Source organism: Semicossyphus pulcher, unplaced genomic scaffold (genome assembly GCF_022749685.1).
Source record: "Semicossyphus pulcher isolate SPU_LCO1_2020_fin unplaced genomic scaffold, fSemPul1.0.p SCAF_12, whole genome shotgun sequence".
Classification (NCBI taxonomy): Eukaryota; Metazoa; Chordata; class Actinopteri; order Labriformes; family Labridae; genus Semicossyphus; species Semicossyphus pulcher.
In genome coordinates this window covers 14,559,174-14,580,136 of record NW_027211626.1, presented here as the reverse complement: position 1 = coordinate 14,580,136, position 20,963 = coordinate 14,559,174, and the positions used below count along the sequence as shown (strand labels likewise).

At 42.3% G+C, this 20,963-nt stretch overlaps 1 protein-coding gene across 16 annotated transcripts in view; it reads left to right on the top strand.

The window, feature by feature from the left end:
• Positions 1-352: 352 nt before the first annotated feature.
• The window catches only part of camk2g2 (calcium/calmodulin-dependent protein kinase (CaM kinase) II gamma 2), a 63,873-nt gene continuing 43,262 nt past the window's right edge, over positions 353-20,963 (top strand). For all 16 annotated transcript variants that reach the window (XM_069658226.1, XM_069658224.1, XM_069658222.1 and 13 more), the window contains exons 1-2: positions 353-531; positions 2,081-2,175. In XM_069658226.1, the coding sequence (XP_069514327.1) occupies positions 467-531; positions 2,081-2,175 (160 nt within the window). In that variant the 5' untranslated portion in view covers positions 353-466. The remainder of the gene's footprint in view (positions 532-2,080; positions 2,176-20,963) is intronic.

The following is a 20,963-nucleotide window of genomic DNA, read 5'->3' as shown; positions in this document are numbered from 1 at the left end:
TATTACCAAGGCAAAGTTTTCATTTCATTATTTTCTTTTAATGGCAGGAATGGGCTTCTGTAGAAATTACATAACCCCAAAATATCAGTATCCTGTCAGGAATAGTGTTATCAGAATCAAAAATACTTTAATAATCCCCGGGGGCAAATTCGGTGTTAGACTGTAAACGCCCTCTTTAGCAAACCCAGTTTTTAATTTTTATTACGTTTGATTATAAAAAAAATAACCCGAGTGATTCATCTTCTTAACAGAGGATCTTTGTTACTACAGCTAGGCTCTCCTCCCCCTCCCTCTCCTCTCCTCTCCGCTCTCTCCCCTCCCACTCCTTGCTCCTCTCTGTGAGCTTGAGCGTCTCTTTCCCCTCTCACTGCCTTCACGAGCTCTCCTCCCGAAACCTGCGCGAGGCGGCCACTGACTGAAGCGCGAGCCGATTCCCCCCCTCTATCCCCTCGTCACTTCAGTCAACATGGCTACAGTGGTAACCTCGACCAGATTCACAGACGAATATCAGCTGTACGAGGAACTCGGAAAGTAAGCGACCGTCACCCCCGCTGCTGCTGCTCTTGTTGCATTCAGTGTGTGTATATGTGTGTGTTGGTTTGCACGTTTTTCTCCTTTGCTGCTGCTGCCATTGTGCGCGTTTACTTCAGTATTGACAAGGCACGAGACGGGCTGTCAAAAAATACAGGGAATTTAGAAACACCTGAGCAACAATAAGCTGTAGGCAGGTTCGTGTTAACAGCACGCCGGCTTGTGTTTAATCCCTGAATGCGTATTTAAAGGTTTATCGCTTCATTACGGGCGCTCTGTGTAACAGAAAAGGTGTTAAACATCCGCCTTTAGAACCAACTTGTTTGTGAATTCATCTGCAGGTAGCACGCGCCGTTGCCTGGTGGCATCCTCGCGCTCATGTTCAATCATTCAGCGCTGTTTTTGTGCATTTCTGAGCACACTGCAGGGCTACTGTATGTCAAGCCACGAGAAAAACAAGAAGATGAGGTTTTGCTGCAAAACAACACGTTGTCGGGTGCACATTTCAGGATACGCGTTAATCTACTGCATTCAGGATTAAAACATGAGAGGACGCATAGGTTACAGTGTATATCCTGGCTACAAAGCCACTTTGTAACATCTAATCTCTGCGTGTGGCTAATAGAGCTGCTCCGCCTACCAATACAGCCGACAGCATGAGTTTAAAGGAGCAGTCTGTGCAGAAACAGACTGAGAAGACGCATTTATTCAACTATTTCCTTTTAACAAGCTCAATTGTACAATAAAGTCAGATGTTCAGACACCCATTAACGGGATTAATAGTGTCCACAAACACAGAGTGGAATATATAAATAGGATCGATAAATAAGTATATATACATTATATTCCTGAGAGTGATAATAATTGGAAGGAGATAACATTGAGTGTTGCTGATCAAAAGAAAAAAAGAAAGGAAAAAGAGAAGGGAACAACGTATAAAAACATTATTAAAAGTTACATTGTAATATGAAATAAAAATGAGAAAATAAAAATAAACATAATTAAATGAAGAATATATATATAATATATAAATATTAAAATAAAATAAGAATATAATTAAATTTAAAAAAAAATTAAATAAATAAAATATAAATAAAATATTTTAAATAATAAAAATGTTTTTTAGGGGACAAAATAATAATTAAATATATGAATAAATAAATATTACAATCAAAACTAAAAACAAAAAAATAAACAAATAAAAAACAAAACAATTGTGAAGATTTAAATGATACTTTTCCTCTTCTGTAATCCTGCTCACGTTTCTTCCTGCAAGCTAATGACAAGCCCTCTCCAGCAGCCAAGACCTCCTCTCACATCTCATACTCAGAATATCAGACTGTATTAATTATGCATGTGACTTCCTTTCCCCTTTCTTTAGTTGTAGGTGATTAATGCGTGCCCTTTATGTGTGACAGGTCCAGTGTACAGCGCACTTTCCCCTGTGACACACACACACACGCACACATGGACACACTTAATGCAGAGTTTTGTTATGTCTTTGATTTCACTGATGTTTAATCTGGGTTATTGATTTCTTCTGCTCCAGGGGTGCCTTCTCAGTCGTTCGCCGCTGCGTCAAGAAGTCCACCGGCCAGGAGTATGCTGCAAAAATTATTAACACAAAAAAGCTCTCAGCCAGAGGTAAGTGCTGCCAATACCATTATGTAGCTTAGCATTATGCTAACTGCTGCATAGAGAGGTCAGCTCAGCAACAGGTTTCTTTCTTCATTGCCTCAAGAGCGGCGTTCAAAAAGCAGGTGCTTTGTCCTCTAGCGCAGATTCCTGAGAGCTGGAGGTCTGCTGTTGTTGTACAGCGAGGCTCAGTGATCTTTGGCAGTTGTGTCTGCAGCCATTTTTGGTTTGTTATGGTTACTGTTGGTCTTGTATGTGTGCCAGCTTGACCCTTTCGCCGAAAATATCCTCAACTCTGACTGCAGCTCGCAGGATGAGATAAAGGAAAGTTCTGGGTCGTTGTTTTAGAAGTATCGGCCACAGCTGGTTTTGGTTACGACAACACTAATTCACAAAGTTAATCACTGAACTCTAGGAGGAACAACTACAAAAACGTCAAACAGAGAAAGAGGCAAAAGCAGCATGAAACGAGGCCCAAGTTAGCTGACGTCACAGACTTAACTCCTCGTTCAACTTTGACCCACTGTGCTTACCGTAGATGAGATGCGCAGTTTTCCTCCAGTGTTTTTAATGAAACTAAATGATAGAATTAGGATGTTAGCAGAGTCTACCAGCCTGTGTGTGTGTGTTCAATGCAGCAGTTTAACACATGTTGAAATACCACCACCTGTGCCTCAGTATTTGCAGCAGATTTGTTGTCGCTGTCTGCCTGTTACTCTGTCTTAATGTGTCACATCACTCCGTCTGCCATGTATCTGAATCCAAGCATCTTTCTTCTGTTGATTATTTTGGCTGTCACATGTTTTTGTGTTTGCTCATGCTTTCCACGAATCCGTCGCTGTGTCTCTCCTCGTCTCGGTGTGTGAACATGCTGCAGACTCTGTGTGTGTGTGTGTGTGTGTGTGCTGCGTGTTTGTCTGAGTAAGCGTCTGAGCAGGGCCACCAAAGGTTGAGTGATGATATGAGCTGCAGATCAGGGCCGGTTCTGGACTGATTGGGCGTCTCTTCTCCCCGGGGGGACGCAGGCTGAATTGCTCTGTCTCGCTCGCTGCCTCTCTGTCTCCCTCAAACACCCCCACCCAAGTGATTTCCCCTCCATTTTAAGTAGTTTCTCTCTTCCTCTCGCTCTGTTCTCTGTAAACAAAAGATTGATTTGAGGAAGGATCTTAAAAAGCCCTCTCACCAGGCGATTTGATCTAGTGTGTATGTGTCTGTCTTGGCTGTGGTCTGGAGCTAGTAACCCGGCAACAGCAGGGGTGAAACTCTTCATCCCATAGGCTGTCTGGCAGAGAAGCCGCGTTTGTGTGTATTTGTGTGTGTGTGTGTCTAAATCGTGGTCACAATTATCACACACAGACTACTGCTCTTTTCTCACTTGAAGCACGAACACAGTTGCTCACATTTTTTTCTCACCTACTTAACGGTTCTCACACTCAATGTGAACAAGGCCTGTCTGTGTACAGTTTCACATTGTGAGATACACACACATTAATCTCTCCTCCAGTGCGCAATGTCCTTAATCACAGATGAAATATGCTGGTGCTGCCAGTGTGTGTTGTTCACAAACACAAGAAGCATGTTCTCCCTGTCTCAAACCCACTCACTCACCATGTCTGTAGAGATGAAAGAAAGGGGAGGAGAAATGCTGATCAGAAGGAATAATTCTTGAGTTATTATGTAATTTAGTCAATTGTGTCTTTAGGTCATAACAACCTTGTTAACCGCTGAGATCAGGCAATGTTGCAACCGTGCTAAGAAGAAGTCAGACGATTAGAGGTTTTGAATGAACCCCCGGGCTAGCCAAATGTTTTTAAATGGAAGACAGAGACGAACAAACCTTCAGTTGTAAACATCCATCACAGTTTTAAAGCCAACAACTTTGTGCCACCATAATGTTTGTACTTCTGCGCTTACATTGTTTTCCGTAGACCACAGTATGTTAGAGATAGACCGATATGGTTTTTTCAGGGCCGATACCGATACTGATTATTAGTCTAGGAGGCCGATAACCGATATTTGAAGCCGATATTCATTTGCAGTAAAAGTGAAAATATTGGCGTCAAAATTTTGAATAATACAAACTCCAACACTTTGTTTAAATGCCTTTAAGCATATGCATCAGAGCCAAAGTAACCCAGTTTTAAATTGATCTCTTATCGGCCGTCGGATTAAAAAAAAAGGCAGATAATCGGTCTGTCCCTACAGTATGTATCTCAGTTACATGTATGCAGGGCTGCATCTACATTTTCTTCGTCATTCTCACATAAACATTGCAAAAGACTCTTTTATCAAGGAAGATCAAGGAACGTGGTTGACCGTTGATTTCACATTATATTGCAGTGAGCGTGGGCTGCATTAAGGTTTCAAAAGTGTAACCACACTTAAGACTTATTCTGGCTTGCCATTGGCCTGACTCAGTAGCGTAGTCCTGTGATGACATCCTATTAGTTATCCTAGCCTTCAGTTACACCGGATCGAGCGCTGAATTTTTTTTTAACACTGCAGGCCACCTGTTTGCGCCTGCTTTGTTAGTTAGGAATAAATAAATAAATAAATAGTTTGTTAATGTGTCAGTTTGTCAGTTTGAACCATTGCTTGCACCAGCACAGTGAAATGAAATGGACCAACTGTTCATTGGACCACCTCTCTCTTTCTTTCTATACATGAGGCTCCTACGTATAGAAATGTGGCAACTCGTTTGTCTCACCCTTTTTACACTGCGGTTTTTACATAGCGCTGCGGCGTTGCGGAAGCAAAGTTTGCACGGGGTGTAAACAACAAACATCGCATTCTTCAAATGCACACACACACAGCACTGTTCTGCCCTGCCGGCTCCGCTGTTATCACTGACGCCATTTCGCCTCTGATGCCCGCTCAGAGGCGGAACGACTTCGCCCCACCATTCTGCCTCCGTGCATTTTACACAGAAGACGGAACAGAGCCGTGATAATCCCGCCTTGAACTGGCAGTAACCAAGGGGCTACAGTGATGCTTCATCAATTCATCCTGGACTATAGAAAACATCTCATGTGTTTGTTACCTGCCACTGGTGGTCTTACCACTTTCTCTGATCCAAGGTCTGAGGGTATTCTATTACAACTTGAATCGGTCCTGGTAGTACGTACTTGATTTGGTTGGTATCCCCAACAGTACCAAGTCAGGTCCCCGACCGTACTTTTGTGTCACAGTGTTCGATCGCCTGTTCCTCCCTCCCTGTCAGACACTGTTGTAGTGCTGTTACCATGTTCCCAGCTCAGCTATGACTTGAGGTACATTATTATCATAACTAATTAGGGATAGATAGATTATCGGCCGGGCCGATTATCGGTGCCGATATCGGCATCGGCCTTTTTTTAATTTTTTAATTTTTTTTAATTATTTTTTAATCCGACGGCCGATAAGAGATCAATTTAAAACTGGGTTACTTTGGCTCTGATGCATATGCTTAAAGGCATTTAAACAAAGTTAAGTTGGAGTTTGTAATATTCAAAATTTTGACGCCAATATTTTCACTTTTACTGCAAATGAATATCGGCTTCAAATATCAGTTATCGGCCTCCTTGACTACTAATAATCGGTATCGGCCCTGAAAAAACCATATCGGTCTATCTCTATAACTAATTATAATTACGGCCTTTAACCCAAAAATAACCCCAATTTGTGTCCAAGAAAACAATAAATTGCTTCATTTTCAGTAATGGCTCGATACATGCACAAGCATTAGTACATCAGGCTTCACGACACACACATAGTCCTGTTTAATGCAACACGGCAGCAGCCCGTGTGTTCCTGTTGGTGTTTGCAAACACTGAACATACGTTAATACTGTTTTAGTGGATTGATGTCAGGGGGGAACTTTTGAGTATGGCTCCTACTCCAGAGATGTGTGTGTGTGTGTGTGGTTGTGCGTGGGCAGGATTAAGCCCTATTCTCTGTGGCTCAGAGAGGGCACATTGGCTAGCGGTGAGGTCAGCGATTACGGCTGGCTCGCGTGGCGTCACATGCATGCGCACGGTCGCTCAAGCGGATAGTGACACACGCACACGTGGTCCGTCACTTCCACTGACATTCACACACGTTTGCATCCGCATTGCAATAACTGAATGTTGTTATTTGAAATGTAGTCACACTTTTTATTTTATATATATTTCCTCATTAATTCACCTTGATTAACACACCTTAAAAATGTTGATATAAATACATATTTACATACATTATGTTAAAATATATTACATTATACAATATGACACCTCTTTTTTATCTGTCTGTTAAGTCTGACGTCTTTAGGATGCAAAAATGGCACATTGCTGTTTTAATTCTTCGAGTACCATCCCCTTTGACCTTCCTGCTACGCTGTAGGCTGTTAATACTGACTGCTTCTAAGGTTCATCACTGTATTTCACAAGTGATTCTAGCATCAGTTTACAGAAGTGGATAATGACAGTCATGGTCAGCCTGAGGCAGCAGTGACTACCTGATAAAAACCGTGGGAAGCAGAAGTTTAGAAGGGAAGTGTGCTCGTAAGCTTATGTTACTTTTCTTTAGCAGTGGAGGGCTCTCACAGGCTTTTGTGCACTCTGATGAAAAGAGGAGATAAAGTGTTCTCCTCTCCGTGGCTTTTCTGATGAGACAGGACTTCTGTACATCTCATGTGGAGCCTTGAACCCTTTTTGTACAAAGATAAAGAACCAGACGTCAGTGGTTAGATGTTAGAAATACAATAAAAGGAAGTTTTGGGAGATATTTTTATATCTCTTTTCTGACAGGAGATTCATCACAGTAGCTCATCTCATAGCGCCAAAAAAAAAAAGTTGCATATCTCCACGTATAAGAGCACGTCAGCATTTGCTTTTGCCCTCTCAGCTTTCCATTTATGGAGCTCAGTGTCTTCTGCTTTCACTGCTTCCTCTGATGGTGTTCACAGTTCATGAAATTACTTGGTAAAGGAAACAACAAGTGCACCAGTAACAACAACGCTAAGTCACTCAGGACTGAAATCTTATCTGTGAAATCGGTATTTTAGCGTCGGAAGGTAATGACAGGCTCTTCTTAATGCTATAGGACACTACAACATTAGACAGTTGGGCTCTTCCATCTTTGTGGCAGGCTTTTTGCTTTCCCAGCGTGGACGTGTCCCTGTGCACAAAGCGACATCAAGAAAGACGTGATTGGACGAGTTTGATTTCGAGGAACTTGATTGGCCTGCACATGACCTCTTCCCAACTGACCACACTGAGGAGGAATTAGAACCTTCCAGAAGAAGGCCATCTGTTGTAGCCGCAAAGGCAGCCCAACTGCTGTCTACTGACTTCTGGTCATAAAGTAGACATGTCACTGATAATCCCCCGTCAGCGTGAGTTGTGTTCTCTTGCAGGATTCTCTTTGTGCATCTGTATAAGTCCTCCGAAGCTGCGAGCCTGTGATTAGACTGGTCCTTAGTGGCACTGTCTTTAAAAAACGCAGGGGACTGCAATGACGGAGGCGCGCTGCTGCTACAGGGACCAAGAGGAAGATAAAACTCGAGCTGTATGAATAATACACTGCAGAGTGGTGGTTCAACTCTTTGGCTGAAGCATCTTCATCAACTCAAGTGTGTGCCTCACTTCCTTCATCTTTCCCATCTTATTGTTTGTTTTAGTTGTGATCAGAACAAAAAAGATTTCCTCAGAGCTGTAAGGAACTAATCCACTTTTAATTTGCTCAATTAATTGAACTTGTTTGGTCTATAAGATGTCATTAAATGCTAAAATCTCAATCAGAAATCATTTGTTTTGTCTGACTAACAACGCTAACATATTCAGTGTTCAGCCACAGAAGACAGTTTGTCAGTCATCCAGTCAAACTTCATTTTAAAGCTGCAGGTGCACATGCCCAAAACTCTCTGTTTCCAGCTTCTCAATGTGAGTATTTGCTTCTTTTTCTCAGCAGTTAATTGAAGATCAGTTAATTGAATCCAGGCTCAGTATTGAATGTAGGTCACCCACGATTTGGTAGCACACAGAGCCAAATACACAGTCGCTGTAGTTACGTGAATACGACGTAAGATATTACACTTGAAGCAACTTAAAAAATGTGCGTCTGGTCTCGAGGGCGAGTGAATTATAAGCAGTTCCCCGGCCTGTGAAGAAAGACACATGCATAAAAAACATATAAGAGCTCATCTCCTGCACTCCACTGAAGAATGTGGCTGAAACGCCATCTGTGTAGATGTAGCACCCAAAGGAAACACTGTTGACAGTGCGATATCTTGGTGCTGTTTCATGTTATTTTTAGCTACAATTATGTGTCACGTATTGTGTGTATTTTTACACCGTTATTAGGTAAGGCCTTGTGATGTCAGGGGGAGAGGGAAGGAGAAAGAGGGAGGAGAGGCTGGCGGCACTCGTCCCGCTGTTGAATTATTGAGGTGCAAGGCTGCTCGGCTCTCGCTGAACACGGACAAGAGCGGAGGAGGAGTGGACCCTCGCACTTCTTTTTCCTCTCTCTCCTTTTCGTCATCATGTGTCTCATTTCTCCCTCAGCCACCGTCCCTTGTCTTTCTTCATCCCCTCTTTCTAGTCATCTCCTCCCGTGTCCCCTCTCTGCATGGCTGCCACATCGCAGGCCATGCAGGCAGACGATTTGTGTGCGCTTTTTTTTTTTAAGGCTTTGGTGGGCTTCTAGTGCACTCGCTGGGGGCTGATTGGCGGAGGGCAGATAAACGTAGCAGCGCTGCGCGGTGAATGTTTAATGGGACCAACTGTGAATATTTGATGAGAGAAAGAGAGGGAGTCATATATGGAGAAGAGAGAGATGTAGATATGGAGACGGTCAGGATTATACGCTCCAGAGCAGATGTAGTGCATTGAAACACATGCATGATGTAGGTCTTCCTCTTTTCTTATCAAGGCTTTCAAACAGTGTTGTAAGTGTATGTGTGTGTTTTCCAGGACTCCTATCTTGTCATACTCATACTGCCCCCTTTTTCTCTCTTTATCTGCTCTTCATTATCCCCCCCCATCCGAAGCATATGGCATCATGTGGGAGCCAACTTGAAGATTAAATTTTCATGTAGTGCCATAGAGTTACTATTAAGTGACTGTTTTATCACCAGAAAGTGACCCTACGAGCCGGGGAATAACAATAAGGTTTCTATAAAACGTCCCACTACAGGTCATCCGAACCCCAACGTTAATAAAGACGTTTCTTAAACCATTAAATTATGAGTTGCAGCCCTCCTGTGTTCACATCCATTCGTCTCATCGCTCCACTGGAACCATCACTCTGTATCAAAGGGAAGCCGGCTTCAACACTTCTTGGAATAACATTACATTAGAGAATCCCAGGTGTGTGCGTACGTTCGTGTCCATCTGTGCGTATGTGTGTGAGCCTCTTTGTCAGTTGCTGTCACGTCGGCGTGTGTGAGTCATGCAGGAGGTCCTGTTTAAATGTCCCTGTTCTGACAGCCGCAGCACATTTGTTCATGTGTGGCTTGAAGCTTGAAGAACGTCCTTGACTGAAAAGTATTGCACAGACTAGAGGGCGTAGATGCTCATACTTTTATTTCCACTCAATGCTGCCTCAAAAACTTTATTTTGTGCGAGGGACTCCCTTACGACGGACTTGCATTGGATCTTATGTGAGAGGAAATATAGTATAGATTTAAGGTTTGTGTGCCAACTACAAAATGAAGTGTCTTGAGGAGGTACAGTAGAAGTTTAATGCACTGTGTGAGTCTCTGTCAGTGTATAAGATAACACACACACACGCACACACACACACACACACACACACACACACACACACACACTCTCACACACACACTAGACTGATATTTATTGTGCGATGGGTGCAGTAATTACAGTTTACAAGTAAGTAAGTCGGCAACAGTGCAGTAATGCTGTTCTCTAAATCGAGAGGTTTTTATTGAGATGATTTATTGCGACAGTTGAAAGATTGAAAAGGCAATAAAGCCGGCACACACACGGGAGAGGCATCCAGCAATAATATGAGACTGTGTGTGTGTGTGTGTGTGTGTGTGTGTGTGTGTGTGAGACAATGAGATCAGATCAAGCTTGTCGTGCTCTCCCAACTAAACCGACAGCGCCCAAATTTTACCCTTTGTGTTTTCACTCTTTGCCTTTCTCTCTCTTCATCTTTTTTTTTATTGTGTTTTACATGTCCACACATTTTCTGCATTTCATGTGAGCTGAAGTTAAAGTGCTGTGTTATGTTTTTAAAGTTGATTTTAATCCAAACAGTATAGATTAAGAAAGGAAGTAAGGGGTTTAACAGAGGAAAGGGAGGATGTTAGGAAGTAGGGGGGAGGAAGAAAATAGTTAAGTAAGCAGCAAGTGAGGGAGTACGGGGGTAAAGGATTGAAGACAGGATTGAAAGTAGGAAGTAAAGAGGTTAGGAAAGAAGAAGGAATGGAAGAAAGGGAGGAAGGAACAAAAGAGCTAAGGGGTAAGGAAGTCAGGAAGGAAGGAAAGAAGTAGGGATATATGGATGGAGGAAGTATGCAAAGAGGAAAGGAAGGTGGGAAGGAAATAAAAAAAGGAAGTAAGTGGTTAGGGATGGCAAAAAGATGGGTAGAAAGAAAGAAGTAAACAGGTAACAAAGTAAGGTAATAGGTAAGGAAGGAGGCTAGGCATGATGGGGAGGCATGAAGGAATGAGGTCAGGAAGTAGGGGGGTTTGGAGGTAAGCAAGGATGGTTTTAAGGAAGGAAGGCAGTAAGGAGGCAAGGAAGGAAAGAAGTATGTAAGGAAGGAGAGAAAGAAATTACAGAGGGTGGTAGTAAGGGGTAAGGAAGACTGTCTTGCAATGTGTGTGTGTATACTTGTGTGTGTCTGCGGCTCTCCGGGCTCTTCAGATGGGCCGGGGGATAATCTATTCCTGATCACACACTCCTTGTCATGCTGTCAATCAAGCAGATTGTCTCCATGGCAACCGCTAGCTTACACGCATCCTATTCTTCACACCTGACAACCTAAATGATTGGGTGTCTTGTACAATAAATAGTAACACAGTGTAGTCAGATCCACCGTTTGAAATCCAAAGTCCTTCAGCCAATCAGACGCTGATGCTTTTCTTTGAGCACTTTATCTGACTGCAGCTAAATCTTCCACATCAGGGATTAAATTCACAGATTAACTGGAGGTAATATAGTAAATTAAGTGTAGTGAAATTTGTCTTTATGGGCTAAAAGTTATATAAAGTCATGGCTCCTGATACAGCTCTGTGAGATCTGCCTCAAGTGATGTCACTTGAGGCAGTGCTGCTTGGGGCTAAAGGAAAAGTTTTGGGTTGTGAATTTAAAAATGAAGAGACTCCTACTAACGAGCGTGATACATCTGAATCTCCACACTAACGGTCTGTGGCTGAGTTGCATTGTGGGTAATGTAGGCACCAAATTTTGACAAGAGGGGGGAGTGTGTGGAATGAAATGGACATGACCTTTGGTTCTGCATCAAGGTTTTTGTCTTAACGCATCTGCTGGGAGTGAATGTTATAGAAGTGAACTCCTGAATGAGATTAATTCACACTTTTCATGTTTTTGTGCTCCCAAAAGTCTGTCTCCAAACAAACACAATTTGTGTGGATTATTTCCACTGCATTTCTTTTGGGTTTAATCTTTCGAATCAGTGATGGCTTATTGTCATGTCCTGAAGGAGTATGACTAATAAGTTGACTCACTCACCTCCTTTCACAACTCCAGTGACTTGCAGCATAAAAACCACCTTTATTGTTCTTGTCAGCTGTCTTCATCAAGGTGACAATAAAATCACGTTAAAAGAACAATGACTTATCTTTGTAAGGAAGTTAATAATAGTTAATAGCACATACTGAACTGATTCTTCTGTGCCATTATCATCCTTTCAGCACGACTTTGCTCCCTTGTTTCCTCCATTGTTATTTATCCACTCAGTTTTTTGATCCATCGGTCACGCAGCAGGTAAAACTTGTGGACCAAGAGGCAGACTTTATTAAATGGGCTGTTGCAACAAAACCTGTGTTATGTCTTTAAACAGGTCAGGAACAGAAAGAATATTAAATGTTTTCTCATGTTTGAAGAAATGCTTGAATTTCGAATAAGAAGTGGCATTGCAGGGCAAGTCAATTTGGTTTGAAATATGTGAGTCATAGGCTCTGGCTCTCAATACTTTCTGACCTCCCGACACTATCGGTGGCATTCCCCAACCCCATTAGTTTCTACTCACAACAGAAACCTTTAAAAAAAGAGTTCACAAACATGTAGTTTTACTACAAAGACACTTCTGTTACTTCTTTAGAGCTGTAAGCACACTAAGTTGTGAAAAATGTCACTCAAACCGAAGTAAAGTTTGTAGTTTTGGGGACTATTTTCAGCCGAGGATTACTACACTTATGATTCTGTGGTTTATTGCAATGGGACGATGTTTGTGGGGTCATCGCAATGAAGGAATGTGTAACAGTGCGGCTCATCGATGACTTTTTAACACGTTTTGAACCACAGTAGGAGGGATCGTCTGATTATCGGCCGGGCCGATATTCGGCATTTTGACGCATATCAGCATCGGCCATTTTTTATTTTTATTTTTTTATAAATCTGACGGCCAATAAGAGTGCAGAGTGCTCACACACACGGCGGAGAGGAGAAAAAGTTCATTTCTTTGCAAATTTTATTTAACTTTGTTTTATTTACTTAATAAAACTTCAGGAAGTTATTTATTTATTTATTTAAATTTTCAGTTAACTTTATAATAGATGCTGCGGACCCTTTTTGTTTGTTTGTTTGTTTAATAAACATATGCTGAAAGGCATTTAAACAAAGTTAAGTGTTGTAGTTTGTATTATTCAAAATTTTGACGCCAATATTTTCACTTTTACTGCAAATGAATATCGGCTCCAAATATCGGTTATCGGCCTCCTTGACTACTAATAATCGGTATCGGTATTGGCCCTGAAAAAACCATATCGGTCTATCTCTACACAGTAGTGCTTTTGACCTGTCTTTAGCCATCCATGTAGCTGTTGAATGATGAGAAGTGTGGCTGTAAACCTTGTTAAATAGGGGAGGATTTTTATTCATTTTTAATGCTTCATTTATGTTGAACCTGCCAAAGCTTACCTACTGGTACATATTTCTAAACATTGCTCTCTCTGCCTCGTTTCACTTCTTTCATCGCGTCCCTCTCTCGCTCTCGTGTCACTCAGCAATCCCCTCTTAAACGGTGCTTTATATTCATCCAGGCCAGAGACCTGTCAGCCTGTCACTTCACATATCTGATCCTTTTATTGCTGCATGCTTTTGGCTGCTCATTTTACAAGATGTAAACCAGGTTTAATATAACCAGAGCCAGGAAACAACACCGACGTCCCAATTTGGATGTAAATGCAGAGAAACACAGGCGCACACAACGAAATGATCTGTGTCAATGTTTGTTCACCTTTTGTTCTCATTATCTCCATTTACACTGAGGTCTCTTTGCACAAGGCTGCTGTTTTCCCAAGAGGAGGATGTTTAACCTGCCACACAAACACACACACCCTGAGTTGCTCACACTTATTCCCACATACACACTTTATTGTTGTCCTGTCTGTGCGATGCTGTTCAGTTGTCTGTTTAATAGCCTTTTTACCTTAACAATAGACACCTGCCTGCAGGCTCTCGACCAAGTTAAAACCATTTGATTATCCTCGATGACAGCTGCTCTGCTGTAGTCCCCCAATAAATGTGTTCAATGGAGTCAAGTGTGATACTCCATCGTTTAGTTCAAGTGAGTACTCCTCATGACTGGCACACCACCAACACAGTTTGTGCATTTGTGTCTGCTTCCAAGGTTACAATCAGAACAGCCTTTCATAATAAAAGTCTTTTCACAAGGGGCCCACACACTTTTGTGTCAGTGTGGTTGAAGCAGGTTCTGTGAAAGCTTTAGTGGAATGAAGCACAACTTCCACTTAACCAACAGAGGATTATAATTACAAAATGAGCCGCCACATTAACAGGGGAGTTTGATGTCTGCACTTTTTATCCAGAACCGTGATGATTTAGGATTAAAACAAGTAACCTGCATAATATTTTTTTTACATTAGCTGAATAAAAGTAGATGCATTCATCTGGATGAGCGCTAAGTGCACTATGTTTTTGGACCTTACTTTGAACTCTTACATCTAAATGTTGAATTTGTTGGACTGTAGTTGTCATCTTTGTTTTTTTCAGCTGTAGTAACACTTTCCTTGCAACGCTGCAAGAGATTGGAGAAACAACTTCGCCCACCACACACCAAACAGTGGGTCTGTTGCCTTCCCATTCTGGCAGACCAGCCACTGCTGGGTGATGGAGAAAGTGTCACTTAATGTTACTGCTCGTGATTTTTTCCTGGGAAAATTGCCACTGAGACCCAGTTTGTAATACTGCATAATGCAAGGGCTTTCAGCCGTGGGCTCTTTGACTAAACAAACCCATAATAGAAAATCTTTGTGATTAAAACTTTACATCGGTATTTATTTAGGTATCCCAAGCTTTACCAAAAAGGGATACATAACTTTTTTATACCGTAAGATTCAGTGAACAAGACGCACTTTTAATAAAAGAAATGTTCCATCTAAAAAGAGGGCTGCATCCTATATACCGGTGCGACCAATATACCAATATAAATAGCTGTAATAAACCTTTTTTCCCCCCTGGGATACTCCTAAAAACAGTCTTATATTCTGGATTTTACGGTCACCGTCAATGTGTCCTTCCAATTAAAAATCACTCTTACTGTGCAGGTCACAATAAACATTTTAGTTTGTAATCAGTGCTACATCTTCATCAGCAGAGCTATTACAACAACTCAATCAATCAATCAATCAAATTTTATTTGTATAGCGCCAAATAATAACCAGGGTTATCTCGAGACACTTTACAGAAAGAGCAGGTCTAGACCGACTCTTTGTTAAGTTATTTAAAGAGAGGCCCAACATCAATCCACCATGAGTAGCACTTAGCAATTCGGCACATTGGCAAGGAAAAACTTCCTTTTAACAGGCAGAAACCTCGAGCAGAACCAGACTCATGTTGAACAGCCATCTGCCTCGACTGGATGGGCCGAATATGGGATAGAAGGAGATGCAGGATAGAGACAGGCAAAGAGAGCAACAACAACATATGTTCTTGTTACCACAACAACATATGTCCTTGTTACATGAACAACAACAGACACATACTTATGGTTACAATGCCAATAATAGTGGTAGACTAGGGTGAAGATTGGCTAAATAAATAAATAAATAAATAAATTAGCGAGAGAAGCAGAGTAATGATAAAGGCTGATGTAATCGTAATTGTAACAGTTGAAGTCAACAGGTCTACTATTAGCATTAGCAGCAACAATAATGATACTATGGGGAAGGCTGATGTTAGTAGGTGACAACAACTAATCCAATAATAATTTTACGCAATCTTGCTTATACAAAGTGCTGTAAACCTGCTCTGTTGTTACGTCAAGCCAATACGTCCACTCCTTCATGTTACGCTTGGTCTTTGCACACACAACAAAGGGACTTGTTCCACCAGCTACTAAGTAAATATGGAGCAACATGTATTTGTGTCGCTAGAAATGGTGGAAGAATTCTTGCAAATGTAAAATAAGTTCAGTGTTTTCTTACGAGGAGGATAAACTCGTAAAGTCTGTATCCCTGCTCAGTCAGACATGATATAGCTGCTTCTCTTTACACAGCTTTTTTGGTGGCATTCAATTTTTGTCGATGTGTCTGTGTGCGTCTCTTTGTGTCTCACCGAAAGGATCGGCAGTCTGACCACACAAAGGCGGTCTTTATCTCTCGGGGAACAACCAGGAGATAAGTCAGTGTGTGTGTATGTTTGATCACCTCTCAGGGTTGAAGCATGTCTCCCTGGAACAGCCGCTCGTCAGTGATTAGTTATCATTAAGCGAAGGCTGCACTCTGACACATCAAGGCTGGGAACCGAGGCGGTGTTATTTATGTGCTCGAATAAAGGTGTCAGTATTTGGCTTCAGATCTATTCTTAGTACTAATTTGGGTGTCATCATCACACACTTTTTTCAACATTGAATCTGAACTGTACCATAAACACGAGATATTACAAACACTGCTGTCATAGTTTAAATTCTCAGTATTCAAATATGGGCAGCACAAACACAGGCTCGGTTTTTATTATAGGCCAGGTAAAAAACAAACAAACATACAAGTCAAGGCAGATATGTTTACATGATGTTTGAAGCACAATGCTCAAAGATGCAGGTAAGATCACTTCCTTTTTACTCCACAAGCCACAAGCTTTCTTTACGTCTTCAGACGCCACTAATGCCGACCCATATAGGGTCATATAGTCATTCAGCCCACCTGCAGGGTCATGCTCTCAGCTCACACAGCTCTAATGCTGATCAGCTTTCAAATGTGCTTAATGACATGTGGCACGATGAGCAGGTGGAGTAGTTGTGATAAATCTAATTTACCTTTAATCTCATGATATATTTACGTAGCCGCGGTGCATTCAAGTTCAGATAAAAATAACAGAAAAAGTTGTACTGGAGCAATATTAGAAACCACAGGTGTCTGCTGTTTATTATATCACGTGTGAGTGTTTTCACTGACGAGTAAAATTACTGTCAAACATTTACATGCTGGACAGCGTCCTGCTCTGATCCATTATTTTAAAAGAGCAGTCAAACTAAGAGCATCAGTTTGGGGTCACTGGACAAAGATGATGAGATGATGCTGCAGCACTAAAGCCCAGGGTTCCCTCTGTCAAAAATGGACGTTAAAAGGGATTGTACGCGATACAAAGCATACTTTTATGTGAAATACTTTTTGTTTGGGGGTTGGTCATTTTTTTAAGTGAATGGGAGTGTAGGTGTGTTAATCCCATATACGGGTGGGGAGCAGAAGGCTGGCTTGTGTGGTCCGATCTAACAGAAGAGCTTCTGTAGCTCAAACTGCTGAAAAAGTTAATGCTGGTTCTGATAGAAAGGTGTCAGATCAGGTTGTAATATTAGTAAAATCAATAACCTTAAAGTGTGAAAATACCCTGTGGATTAATTTTGTGGCCTACTTTCATTAAAGAAGAAGCACGTTCCAGTCCTGTCATGTTGTACTTCCAGCATATGTTTTGATTATCCCATAACATCAGTGACCTAACCCAGGCTAGCTGGTGTAGACACAGGTCAACGGTAAATCCACTTTGTGTATGTGCTGCTGTTAGCTGAGTGTGAAGCCTGTCGTCATTCACAGCTATGTTGATATCTGTTCACCGTAAACACCATCAACCTTTCACAGTAGGCAAAACAGAAAGAGACCTGCCTCAGACCAGACATAAAAAAAGATGTTTAAAACTATAGCTCATCATAGCTGAGGTCTACATCATTAATATATGCGTGTAAACTGTTTACACCCATTCAAACCAGGAAGTGGCAGAGCAAATTTTGTCTTGAAAAATCTTTGGTTGTAGAGACTTGAGCCCCTTTCCCTCTGGTCAAAAAACCCGCTAACACCCCTGGCTTTTTTGCTTAGTGGGAAAGGTTACAATCGGCATTCAGACCCGGGTCAAATGACTCTGCAGTAGACCCGGGTAATTATCGCCTCGGCTCCGATCGGCATTGATGGGAACACAAAACCTGTGTCGACACGCTAATCTCCGCCCCCTTTCCGGTGCGACACTATGCTCCTTCGGTAACTCTTGCGACTTCCCGTCTCCGTCCGAGCAACGCTCGAACATCGTTCCAAATTTGTCAGCGCCGAGTTTGATGAATAGACTGAATGACTTATAGATGCAATAAAGACCAAATGTCTGACGGTGACGCAGCAGAAAAGAGACCGAAAGGCGTATACTCCACTGGCAATGGGAAAAGGTACAATCGGCATCTATAAGCAGGTTTTCCCGGATCTGAAAAACCTGCGTCAACATGCTAATTTTGGGAAAAGGATTATTGATGACCTTGTGACTACTCGCAGGGTTAGCACGTCAGCTACATGCTATTGGCAAGGATCACCCTTTGCCTGTCAGTCAAAAAAGCTCCAGCTTTCATCCTCCTGTCATCTTGTTCTGAAGATAACGCATCATTTCATTCAACAAAACTCTAGACTGCTGTATGAATCAGATGGTCTACTATTTGTACTTCTTTATGTGTTGCTGGTTGTCTTCCATGGTTGTATTGTACAAGAGCCACACGAGGCCTTTCAGGCAAAGGTCAGGTCCCCCAAAATAACCTTATTCCACCTCAAAAATTTCCTCGTCCTAGAGAGCCTCTCCGTTATTGCTGCCTTCTTCCTATGGTGCCTAATTCCCCCGGCGTTTGGGATCATAAAGACGAGTCCATACCCGCTCCTGCTATCTCCCTTGAAGGGAGTTTAAAGGAGGTGAAGCTGTAGCTGTATTTGCTCTCCTGTTGGTCAGGACCGCTGTCAGGGGTCCTGGCAGAGGGACACAGGCTCCTTTCACAAGGCTGTGCACCGGCCTGATGTTAATGATCTCTCTGTTCAAGCTTCATTTAGTGGATCAACTTCCTCATCATCTGTCCTTATATAGTGCTTTTCTAGTCTTTAGACCACTCAAAGCGCTTTTACACAATATGTCACGTTCACCCTTTCACGCTTACATTCACACACCAATGGCAAAGGCCTCAGTGCCAATCTCCAATCAGGATCTATAGACATTCATACCTGATGCCCTCGGAAGCAATTTGGGGTTCAATGTCTTGCCCGAGAACACTTCAGCATGTGACTGTAGCAGTCAGGGATCAAACCCTTAACCTTCCGATTGAGAGATGGCCCGACGACCGACGACCGCGAGGCGTACACACCTATGTACTTCAGCAGAATGGCCTGGTTGCTGTGTTGCGCCAGACAAACTCTGCTATGGAGGAGTTCTGCACTGGGACATGTGATTTTTCTGAGGGCTAAATGATCGTTTTCCATTGCTCAATGTTTTGTTTTTTTAAAGCTGCGTCACCAGCATTGATAGCTACTGACGCTCACATGATACCAAAGCAACCCATGCAGATCATTCGGTGATGTCCGGACACACAAATCCGATGTGATCACTTGGAAATAAAAGTGCTGCCAGTCTGTTTGACAGATCTGATGAGAGAAACAAATCTGATTTGCCTGCAGTCTGAACAAAGCCGAAGTCTTGTTTCTTTCTCTCCTGCTCGTCTTTCTCTTTTCCTCCTCTTGGCTGAGTTGTGGAAGGGCACTGCGTCTGTCTCTGGGGTCCAGCAGAGCAGAGCTGGTGTCTGTCTCTGTCTAATTAGCATACTGCAGGGGATGGAGGGAAGAGACACTGGACGCTGGTTTAAAATAAAAGAGGTAGCAGCTCACTCCTGTTTTTAGTGGTTTCATTTCTGTGTTTCAGTGCCATCCTTAGCATCATCAGCATTGTGACATTATCAACGCCGTCCTAATCTTCCCCCTTATCGTCCTCATCACAGTCCTCCTCGTCGTGTTTACATCATTATGCTCTTGGCTTTGCTCATCAGCGCTGGCCCACTGACACCAGACTGACCTCTCGCAGAGACGGGACGTCTGACTGAATCACTTGTTGATGGCGGACGCTGTGATGCAAAAAGAAATCAGTCCGCAACTCCTCGTCCTCCGCCTTTCTTGTTTCTCCTTTCGCCTCCATCTGTCAGACTGTCTCTGTCTCTGTTCCTGTGTCTCTCGCTTTCTGTCTCATTGTGTCTCCGTCTCTCTGCTTGGTGATGCAGGCCGGGCCGGGTCAGCGTGATTCAGGGCTGTAAGCCGGAGGAGGATTGGATCTATTTATAGTCGTGTCTGCTCAGGGCCACACTGACCCAAGTCTCTGTCTGCTTGTCTGTTTCTGTCAGTCTGTCACTCATTTATCTGAAATCAGTCGGTCCTCCTTTTATCATCTCACCCTCGGATAGGAGGACTTTACCAAATGCCAGTCTCAAGATATAACACTTGAGCTTCAGAGTCATTATGAACAATTCCTCATTATGTCTGGCTAGCAGTGAAAACATTTTTCAATTAACTTACAACCATATAAGAAAAGAACTATGGACTATACTTCATATGTTCAGTAATTGAGTGCCTAAATTGTTGTCGATAAAGTTGCTGCTGATTTAAGTTGAAACGATTAGTGAGTGTATCGATTAGACATTCTGTATTAATGCATTAAACAATTAATTAATTAATATATTATAGCTCAGTTGGTAGAGCAGGCGCCCCATATACAGAGGCCAGAGTCCTCCACGCACTGATCGCAGGCTCGACTCCCCTGTCTGCCGATCATTTGGTGCATGTCACTCTCTGCTCCCCACATTTCCTGCCTCTCTTCAGCTGTCCTTTCAAAATAAAGGCAAAGAGCCACACATATTCACATACAGAACAATATGTACAATATCATTTGACCATTAAAAACTGTTTTAGTCAGGGACGCTCCCAGTTTCATCCTTAAAGTTTGTTTCCGAGAAGGAATCGGAGCATCCAAAAATGGTCTGTGCGTATTTAAGTTGCGGCGATGAAATACGTTTGAGAGCAAGGCTTTTAGTTGTGCTCACAGCGATGTTTCCATTGACTTGACTGGAACGAGATGGAATCAGTGGATTATCTAATGGCTGTACTCGAATGAAAAAGGCGTGTGCAACAACACACACACACACCCAGTCACTGAAATGCACACAGCATTCTTTAATACAATACACTACTTGAAGTGTAAGTGCATGTCGAAAACAAAAGAATCTGAGTCATGTCTTTTTCAAAATAAAAGTCTGCACAATCCACTAGTGATTCTGTCGTGGCAATTTTCATTCTGCTCTTAAAATCCGGGCCTGTGCTCCATGAAAG